The sequence below is a fragment of the Fulmarus glacialis genome, unplaced genomic scaffold (genome assembly GCF_000690835.1).
Source record: "Fulmarus glacialis isolate BGI_N327 unplaced genomic scaffold, ASM69083v1 scaffold43966, whole genome shotgun sequence".
NCBI lineage: Eukaryota > Metazoa > Chordata > Aves > Procellariiformes > Procellariidae > Fulmarus > Fulmarus glacialis.
In genome coordinates this window covers 239-10,509 of record NW_009219589.1, presented here as the reverse complement: position 1 = coordinate 10,509, position 10,271 = coordinate 239, and the positions used below count along the sequence as shown (strand labels likewise).

The following is a 10,271-nucleotide window of genomic DNA, read 5'->3' as shown; positions in this document are numbered from 1 at the left end:
GGAAGCGGGTCCTGCCAACCGAAACCCACCGTGCGGATAACCTAGCATGGCTCCCCAGCACACCTGGCAGCCAGGGCGGCCTGGGGGGCCGGCACCGGCCCGGGGGCACATCGTCGGTGGAGGCGGGCTTGCAGCAGGGTTTGCACAAGTCGCTGTCTGCAGGGCTGGACTATTCCCCACCGAGCGCGCCCAGGTCCGTTCCAGCCTCCACCACTCTTCCCACGGTGTACTCGCCCGCCCTCTCCCAGTCAGGGACCCCCGTTTCCCCCGTGCAGTACACGCACCTGCAGCACACCTTCCAGTTTGTCGGGCCCCAGTACAGCGGATCGTACACCGGATTCATCCCCTCACAGCTGATTTCCCCAACAGCAAATTCTGCGACCAGTACCGTGGCGGCGGGCACGGCTCCACGGCCGTTGCGACCACTCCATCCCAGCGTTCCCAGCTGGAGGCTTATTCCACTTTGCTGGCCAGCATGAGCGGCTTAAGCCAGCAGGGGCACAAAGTTGAGCCGCACCTGGTCAGGACGCCTGGACTGATTGCCGCCGGGTCTCCTCCACCCACCCAGCAGAACCAGTACGTCCACATTTCCAGCTCTTCCCAGAGCACTGTCAGAAACGTCTCTCCTCCAACCATCCCGGTCCCCCTGCACCCCCATCAGACAGTGATCCCGCACACCCTCACCCTCGGCCCTTCCTCCCAAGTGGTGGTGCAGTACACCGACTCGGGGGGCCACTTCGTCACCAGGGATCCCCCCAAGAAGCCTGAGAGCAGCCGGCTGCAGGCGATGCAGGCCAAGGAGGTACTGAACGGCGAGATAGAGAAGAGCCGGAGGTACGGCATTTCACCTTCTGCCGACATGGGTCTAGTCAAAGCAGGCAATAAACCAACTCCCCATCATTACGAGACCAGGCACGTGGTGGTCCACTCAAGTCCCGCTGAGTACGGTGCGCGGGATTCCTCAGGTGTCCGAGCCTCCGTCATGGTGGTCCCCAACAGCAGCACACCCACGGCAGACATGGAGGTGCAGCAGGCCACCAACCGTGAGACCTCTCCCTCAGCCCTCAACGACAAGGGAAGCTTGCACTTAGGAAAGCCAACCCACCGGTCCTATGCTTTGTCTCCGCAGCAGGCTCTGGGCCATGAAGGGGTGAAGGCAGTGGCCACGCTGTCCCCTCATACCGTCATTCAGACCACCCACAGCGCCTCTGAGCAACTCCCCGTCGGGCTGCCGGCGACAGCCTTCTACGCCGGGACCCAGCCGCCAGTGATCGGCTACCCGAGCGGTCACCAGCAAGCCCTCGGGAACCTATCGGTTACCCCGCCAGCCTGCCGCAGCACTTGGTGATCCCTGGCACCCAGTCCCTGCTGATACCAGTCGGCGGCGCGGACGTCGAGCCGTCAGGAGTCGCGCCTGCGATCGTCACGTCGTCTCCCCAGTTTGCAGCAGTGCCTCACACGTTCGTCACCACCGCCGTCCCCAAAAGCGAGAACTTCAGCGCGGAGCCCCTCACCACCCAGCCCGCCTACCAGGCCACCATGGTGCAGGCGCAGATCCACCTGCCCGTAGTGCAGTCCATTGCTTCCCCCGCCGCCGCGCCTCCCACGCTGCCCCCCTACTTCATGAAGGGGTCGATCATTCAGCTGGCCAACGGGGAGCTGAAGAAAGTAGAGGACTTGAAAACAGAAGACTTCATACAGAGCGCGGAAATTAGCAACGACCTGAAAATAGACTCCAGCACTGTGGAGAGGATTGAAGACAGCCATAGCCCAGGCATCGCCGTGATACAGTTTGCGGTTGGGGAGCATCGAGCACAGGTAATGGCAACGCATGGCAGGGTGCGGGGGGTGGACTGGGGTGCATACTATGGCCCCCAGGGTGCAGCTTTCCTCAGCGCATCTCAGTTGCTTTGGGTCCACGCGAGGTTGGTTCTTCATCGTTCACATCCATCCGTGAGACCAACTCTGGTCGAAAAATCATCCCCCTCGCTGTGCCGGGGGAGCCATCAGGGTCACACCAATGATAAATGTAGTCTCTTGGATATAAAACAGGTCTTTTTGATAGCTGGAGAACCCACAGGCAGAATTACATGATCTTCATGTTTTCTGATTAAAATATAAAACGGTGTAAGCAGTACGAGAGGATATATTTTGCATTTTGATAGGTGGTTTTTACCTTCCACACCAGAAAGCTCAGGTTAGATTCAGCTCAAATCCTACCTTTGAGAGATAGGTGGGGCACAAGGCAGTGAATTTCCACAGCTTGAAAACTTGGAGCTGCCTGGGAATGGCTCCATCACAGACGTAAGTTACTGAAATGCACTACAGAGTTTTACTGAGGCTTCGGTTGCGGGTGGTTTAAACACTGCACGGCTCCCATAAACTGTGTGTTCAAGAGAAATTTGGAAAGAAAAACCGTCTAGGTAGCTAGGCAGACTGTGCTTCTGACCTTTGTTTCTTGTTGGTTCGCAATGTAGGAAGAAACCCTGAAACTTTCCAAAGGTATTTTTAGTTTGAGAATGAGTACATACTGATCATAAAGCATTATCCTGATGCTGTCCATTTTCTGAGCAATTTAGATTATGCTGTGTTGAGGCTGGAGCAGTTCAGATATGCTGGATAGCATTTTGCTTCCTAGAGGTACTCATTTTAAAGAATCTTGTTGCATATCTTTTTGGTATGGTTTGAGTGCTGTGAACTGCAGCATCTGCAACCCTGATGCTGCACTCTCAGTGCTGGAGAACCAGAATGAGAGAGAGGGGGAGAGGAGCTGGATGTGAACACATGTAGTAAAGCACCTTAGGCTGACAGTTTGGAGAAGAAAAATAAACAGTGACGGGACCGAGGAGCAGATTACATGAAACATTTCTTACAGTCGCAGCAGTCTGTGGCCCATCCTTCCCCAATTGTGCATACATGGTAAATCGCTACATATGACACGTCCCCTTTCGCGTGTCAAACGTGCAGATTCCCTGTGTGGTTTTGTTCATGTACGTGCGTGCATCTGCACAGCTGATAGAAGTTGGGCCTCTGGTGCTTTCAGTATAAAGACATGATTTTTTCCCCACCACTCAACTGTATTTTGGTGCATCTAAGGCTTTGTGGTTAGAGGAACTGTCCTTGGATCAGGACCAGTTACTATAATTTGCCCCGGTGCCTTGAATAATGAGATTTCAAAAGTAGCAATCTCCCATCTGCAATTTTCATCTTGCTCTCATTTCTCTCCCTGTAGCCAGGCCACCGGTCTCTGCACCAGCAGAAGAGGTACAAATTAGCAGGTAGCATTTGTGTCATGTCTCGTTCGCAGATCTGTCAACGCAGGCGAGGTGTTGTAGTCCTGGGCGCCGGGAAGAGCGCCTTTGCAGGGGGTGGAGTGCCATCCTCTGGCAGAAAGCAAGCCGAGTCTGAGGCTGTAAAAATCCAGGGCCAGGCACATGGGTCTCACCCAGCAAAGTGTCACCTTACGGAGAAGCCTATCAGGAGCGGGCTGACATCATCGCAGCCAAAATACTCCCCAGCTGTGTTTCCCACCAGGGATGCTTCCAGAATGGAGGACGAGTCACGTAGAGATATGATTAGGAACAGGGGTTTAATTCAGGTTTCCTGCAGATTCTGGGACTTGGGTCTCTTCCCAGATCAGCTGTGTCTGCATAGTGGGGACGGCTCTGCTGGTTTTGCCTTGCCTGGGTTGAGAGAGAGAGAGAGAGATTGTTTCTACGTGCTTGAAGTCTCTGGTGACCTCACCCTCAGCCCGACGTGGCTATATGAAAGCATTTAGCCTTATTAGCAGGCATGCGGCAGTCATTACTCGTTAGCAAATTGCCTGCGTGAAGAGGGCTTAGTCTTCTCGTTGAAAGAACAGTATTTAGTCGCGCTGCTTTGAGCAGTGCACTGTGGTGCTGCTGCACTTAAACATATCTTACTCCAGAGTACAGTGGGGATATATCTGCGTGTGTAGTGTAGCTTCGCAAAGTATTTTATTACAATTAAGTTTCAGTTGCATACATACTTCTGGAAGGAGGGAGCTTTTCAAAAGGTATTATCAAGGGAGTGTAAGTTGTAAAGAGTAAGTGCCATACAAAAATAGCATTGTTATCATTAGCTTTGGCTCATTTACGTACTCCTCCCAGGGATCTCTGGGAAGTCATTATAATATTGATGAATTCGTATTTTCAGACTCTGTGCAAACATGAGCTAATTTTCTCACCAATTGAGGGACAGAGGTAGGAGGTTATTTTTAGCTGAGCATGTACAACTGTAATGTAAATAGGGAGGCACCATGCAGCTGCTATTGTAGTGTATCACTGCAAGCCCAGAGCTGCCCCTCCCCAACGCAGCACTTAGGCAGAAAGAGGTCGTCCTCCCTCTTTTCCCCATCTTCCAATCACCTGGCAAATCCAACCCTCTTTCTGGTATGGAAACCTAGAGGAGAATTAACTCACCTAAAGCTACATGCCTTTTCAGAAAAATAACTGGCCTTAGCCCTGGAGGGATGCTAGGTTTCCATTTCACACCATCCTTGCTCTGGATTAGGAAGAAGTCAAGTAAGTATCAACTGGACCAGAACCCAAAGTCCAGCTGTTATTCCTCTGCATTCAAGTTGCCTAAAACAAAAGACCTATGGATCTGCATCACTTTGCAATTCCACATATTGTTCTTGTAATAACACTTTCATCATTACCTGTCCTTTCTTTTGCTGCCAGGAACAAGCGGAAGCCAGTAATTCACCTCCATTGATGTTAAGGTTAAAACACACAGGAGATGCAAAATAAGTTCTCTGAAATGCTTGCTTTTATCCCTGTGTTTCAGTTCCTAATCATTCCTTAAGTGTAGGTTAAAAAGAAAAGATGGACGTACAGTTCTTAATTTTCCTTTTTTTAAAAAACAGAACCATAGACACTAGAGAGACACTAGAGATGGAAAAGTCCCAATAGAGCATCTAGTTAGTAGCCCTAACTAGTTTAGTTTAATGCGTATTTTTTTAGACCATCATCTAGTTTAGTTTTCCCCTTATATCTCTGCACACACACAAACCAGTTACTTTTTCTTTTACTCCACGCTCTCCTTTTCATTATCTTTGGCACTGTAACAGAGACAAAAAGAGAGAAGTTGACTCAGTTCGCTGCTGCGGATGGAGATCTCTTCCAGCCTTCCCCTCACGTGGTCTCTGTGTCCGTGTCCCCTGGTCATGGGGGCCGTAAGTCCTTGTTTCTCCAAGCGATGGGGTGGCTGTGGTCTGTCTTCGGATGCATGTTACTGAATTCTGGGAGTGCAGCAGATAAGAATTTATGTGATAAACTCGGCAGCCAGTGGTCTGGTGGACAGAGGTGGCTTCTCTTGAGAAATGGTGGGATCGTGTGGCTGTGGAGAGCAGTAGCCCCTAACCTTCAAGCCCTGGGTGCATTTGTTATAGTAACGGTGTATTGAAGATGGGCTAGATGCAGCCCTGGGGGGATGCCCACCCAGACCACATGTTGTGCCGGGTAGTCCCCGTGGCACGAGGAGCTGCCTACAGCCCCATAAATCTCTCAAAGGAAATCCACTCTTGTGAAGGCAGGTAGTGTTCGGGGTGGTGGGAGGTAGGAGTCCCAAAGTCTCTGAGTAGGGGAGGTTGTGTGGGAGCGCGGCACTGCAGAGATTTATCTCTGCGAGAGGGAAAGCTTCTATTCCACGAATCCACCCAGTTGTTTTTTGGACCTGAGGAGTCTCTCGGCACCTGCAGCAAGGCCTTCAGCAGAGAGCTCCACCACTTAATTGCACATTGTTTCCAGAACCGCTTCCTTCTCTTCGTTTCCAGCCTGCCACTCCTAGTTTCATCACATTTTAATAATATCAGGGAGAAAAACACTTAATTGGAAAATGTATGTTTTCATTTATTAAAATACAGTTCACACGAACCACTTCTATTAGGTGCCTTTTGCTTTATTGCTTGTTACATTGGTTGCAGCAGCGAGCCCCAAGACTAATGTTGCTGTGTTTCTGAATGATGGGAAGGGTATTTTCTGGGCATCAGATCTTCCAGCACCTAATCATCCGTGTTCCAGCTCCAGCCAGGGTTTCCTGAGCAGTCTGAATTGCCTGCCTTACCTACCGAGTTTGGCTGAGAAATAAAATTATAAAGGGTTATAGAAAATTGCAGATAATCAGCAGCTGCACTGAAGAGTTTTGGGTGTTTTCAGTAGTCAGTCTTAAAAAGTAGAAATATAAACGTAGCTTGCAGTAGAGCCTCAGTGAGCTTGAAGAGGGACCAACATTTTGGTTTCTTGCTTTATCGTCTTAGTAGTTGGAAAACAAGTTCCAGATTTCTTTCTCTCCTATAATAATCATGGCAAGATATTGGAGAAGGGAGCTTTTAAAATTAATTTTTTCTTTTTTAATGCAGTGGTCACAAAAAATTATGCGGGGGTGTCTTTACTGAACTTTCACACTTAAAAGGACTTTGACTACTACAGCTTGTAGAGAATGGTTACCTTAAATCCCAAGTTAGCTGAATCCAGAAGCGGAGAGCTAAAACAGGGCTTGATGATCTGTGCGGTAACCCATTTCAAATTGATAGTGGTACATGCACACTGTGACCGGATCGTGGACATTCCGGCATTCCACCATCTTTATTATTTGGTGTTGTTCATGATCAACCATGTTGTTCTGGGATTTGTTTCAGTGATTGACAGTTCAGGCAAGTGTTTTGGATGCCATGTTAAAAAAAAAAAAAATAACGTGCAGTGGAAGCATGTTCACATCAAGAGGAACTTGTGTGTCGGTGAGGGTGATGCACACAAGCATGTATGATCCCCACAGATACAAATAGCTTTTGACAAGGATGGGAAAGTAGAAAAAGAAAGAAAAAAAAATACAGCAGGCAGGAAGGAAGAAAGAAAGAGGAGAGAGACAGCAATATAAAGGAGAAAGCTGTGTGCACCAGATGATCCATGCCTGGAGAGAAGCCTACAGCTCGGTGTAGACAACAGTTTCCATTTAAGTCCATGGGAGATGCTGGATATTCACCACTTCTCCCAGTCAGACCCCTTACTGAGATGCATATGTATGGAATAGGATCCCAAACTCTGGGCAAATATTTCTGCAAATCTTGGCGCTGGAGTGTTTCTACCTAACGACATGGAGGGATGGGACTTTCATGGTTACCTTGCCCCACTTTCTCCATAGTTCAGAGCATAAACCAGGCCTAGAGTCAGGTCCCTTTCCACTATTGCCATGAGTGTAGTTGACTGGCAGACAGTTCTGGTTGGAAAAGGTTTAATATGACAGAAATTGATGTAGTGGGGGGTATCTTGTGCCTCGAAACTGCTCCTTTTGAAATTCCTTGTACAGTGGCTTACTATGTTGGGCAGGTGGCGTGGCAGGGTAATACATGCAGTGTTATTCGTTGACCTGGTTGCAGAAGTACATAGTATATATTTATAGACTTTATAAGTTTTTTTCCAACAGAATCAACTGTCTCATAAACTGCAGTTGACTGCTAGTGCATGGCATGGGCTTAACCAGTTGGAGGCACAGTCAGCATCCGATGGGAATCTTTGGTTTCCTGGTTCTGGAGCCTCTGTCTCTGAGCTGTGGGACACTGCTGGTCAAGTCTTCCTGCCCAAAAGGGATGTGGAGCCGGTGGGGTGCGAGGGGAGCTGCCTCGGGCCCTGCTGGCAGGGAGGGCACATCTGAGGGTCAGCAGCGCTAGCAGGGAAGCGGCAGGGCTGCCGGGTGCTGTACCGTCATTGAGAGCAGCCTCTTCTGTGAGACAGGCCATGCAACGTCCTCCCAAGGTTCATACTTAATATTATGAACAAAGGTGTTTGAACACTGGAGTGCAATGTGCATCTCAAACTGCTTCTATTCCTTAATGTCGAAATGTATTTCTAACGATACAAAGCCATGCTCAGTATGACAGCGTTACTCGCTCCCAAGGATGAGAGGTGGTTTCGCAAGCCTGCTCTGATACTCCTTTCAAGTGAGTCCGTGTTCCTGGAGAGGGAGGGCTCTCCGGGCAGCTGGTACGCTCCGTGCCTGCTGAATGGCTCAGAAGTGAGATGAGCACGTGTATTCAGGTGTTCTCCTGCCCTTTAGCCCCTACCAAATAGGGGTTACACCATCAGAGCAGGATCCTGCCCCCCCATGCCTGAAGAGAGCTCCAGAGGACCCGGGGACCTTGGGAGCAGAGCAGTGGATATCTGACTCAGCATAAGCCACCCCTCTTAGAGTTGCAGACCTCATTGGTGTTACACACAGCAAGTTAAAAACACGTGCCAATTTTTTAAAAAGTAGTAGTCAGAATTTCCTGCCCTCATTGTGGTGTGCTGGGGGAGGGGGCTCGGCGCCAGGGGCTGTGAATCACATGAGCCCACATCAAGTGTTTGAGCCTGCAGACGCAGCACCGCACAGTGAACACTGGACTGCTGACACGTGCAAAGATAAGCGGGTATTTACGTGCTTTATCATGTTGGCACCTCAAGGCCTGGCATTTGCAAGGTCAAGGAGCAGTGGGCACCTGTTGCTGGTCTGTTCTCCTGGCTATGGCAGCTCCCTGTAAGATGGCTAGATAGGATTGATAAGCAGATGTGTTTTTAAAGTGGGGTGAAGTGGAGGGAAAAGGGGACACAGTGCAGAAAAGGAGACCCAGTGCAGGAACTGCAGGAGGAGGAGGAGGGGGCAGGGGAGGAGGGGGAGGAGAGATGATCCTCTCCCTGGGGGAGTGCAGGAGGTGACCTCAACTGCGGAGTGGGCGAGCAGGTGGGAGAAGGGAAGAAACTGGACCGGTAACAGGGCTGCTGGGGGAGGGCAGGTTCACGCTCGCTGCTCTTACGGCTACAACTCTCTACGTACTCATGGCCTTCCACTGGAAATGGGCATGCCTTCAACCATTTCACGCTGGTAAGTATATGCTTGTTTGGGCAGAGGTGAGGGTGTCGTTCCCATGGTCATTTAGGAAATTGTGTGTCAGAACTGAGAGCTTCCCTTGAGCCGTCCTCTGGTTGGAAAGTGTCTTTAGATGTGGATGACAGGCTCTAGGTACCACAAGGGGATGGTGAGGAACGGAGTCTGCCAGATGCCAAAGCGGTTTTGCCTCTTACGCCTCTCTGAGTGGCTGGGTAGAGGTAAAGCTTGATTCCCACTGAGGTCTTGTGCTAAGAAATGCTGAGCTCAGAGAAATCATTAACACCCGTGTGACAAGGAGAAGCGTGAAGTCTGGTGGTCGATGTACTGATTTTGCGGAAACTGAACAGCGCTTTTCCAATTTCAGCTTTATCCCTCTCCCCTGGGGCGAGCGCCGCCTGCCGCGCACGTGCGCGAGGGCACACGGGTGTTAATGGTTTCTCCCCTCTCTCTCCCTCTGTCTCTCTCTCTGTTGTCCCCTCTCTTTCTGCAGGTCAGCGTGGAAGTGTTGGTAGAATACCCTTTTTTTGTATTTGGACAAGGCTGGTCATCCTGCTGCCCCGAGAGAACCAGCCAGCTCTTTGATTTGCCGTGCTCCAAACTCTCGGTGGGGGACGTCTGCATATCGCTCACGCTCAAGAACCTGAAGAACGGCTCTATTAAAAAGGGCCAGCCCATGGACTCAGCTAGTATCTTGCTGAAGCATTCAAAGAATGACAGTCTAGCTGGAAGTAGACACAGGTATGCGGAGCAGGAAAACGGGATTAATCAGGGAAGCGCACAGATGTTAGCTGAGAACGGTGAACTGAAGTTTCCGGACAAAATAGGATTGCCTGCAGCACCTTTGCTCACCAAAACAGAACCCAGCAAGCCCCCGGCAACGAGGAAGAGGAGGTGGTCCGCCCCCGAAACACGAAAACTAGAGAAATCAGAAGAGGAGCCACCTTTGACTCTTCCCAAGCCTTCTTTTATTCCTCAGGAGGTTAAGATTTGCATTGAAGGTCGATCCAACGTAGGAAAGTAAAAGTTGTTTGGGGAAAGGAAATTAGGCTATCCCTTGTCATTTTTATCCAGATTACTGTACTGTAGACTAAATAACCCAGTATTTACATGTTATCATCTTATTTTAGGTTTATGTTATAACCTTGTTGTTATAGTTGCAGCTGGTATTATGCAGGAGACTGGTGCATATGTTTTTCCACAAGTGTTTGTCAGTGACTAGGTTTATCGAGAGCTATGGAAGGGGCAGTATCTGCTTCGCACACCCTTAGTGGAAATGAATGTGTTGTCATGGCTCCTGTTTTCTAACACCTCGTGTAGGACAGGGTCCAGCTGTGATTTCGTTTTCTTTTCGTTGTCGTTTTTTTGGTTCTGTTCGGTTTTTTGTT

At 49.8% G+C, this 10,271-nt stretch overlaps 1 protein-coding gene across 1 annotated transcript in view; it reads left to right on the top strand.

Annotated features, from left to right (window-relative positions):
• The window catches only part of ATXN1 (ataxin 1), a 10,013-nt gene extending 96 nt beyond the window's left edge, over positions 1–9,917 (top strand). The window contains 4 exon segments of the mRNA XM_009580427.1: positions 1–404; positions 407–1,309; positions 1,312–1,818; positions 9,377–9,917. The exon segment at positions 1–404 is cut by the window's left edge and continues 4 nt beyond it. Of these exon segments, the coding sequence (XP_009578722.1) occupies positions 1–404; positions 407–1,309; positions 1,312–1,818; positions 9,377–9,907 (2,345 nt within the window). The 3' untranslated portion in view covers positions 9,908–9,917.
• The last annotated feature ends 354 nt before the right edge of the window (positions 9,918–10,271 follow it).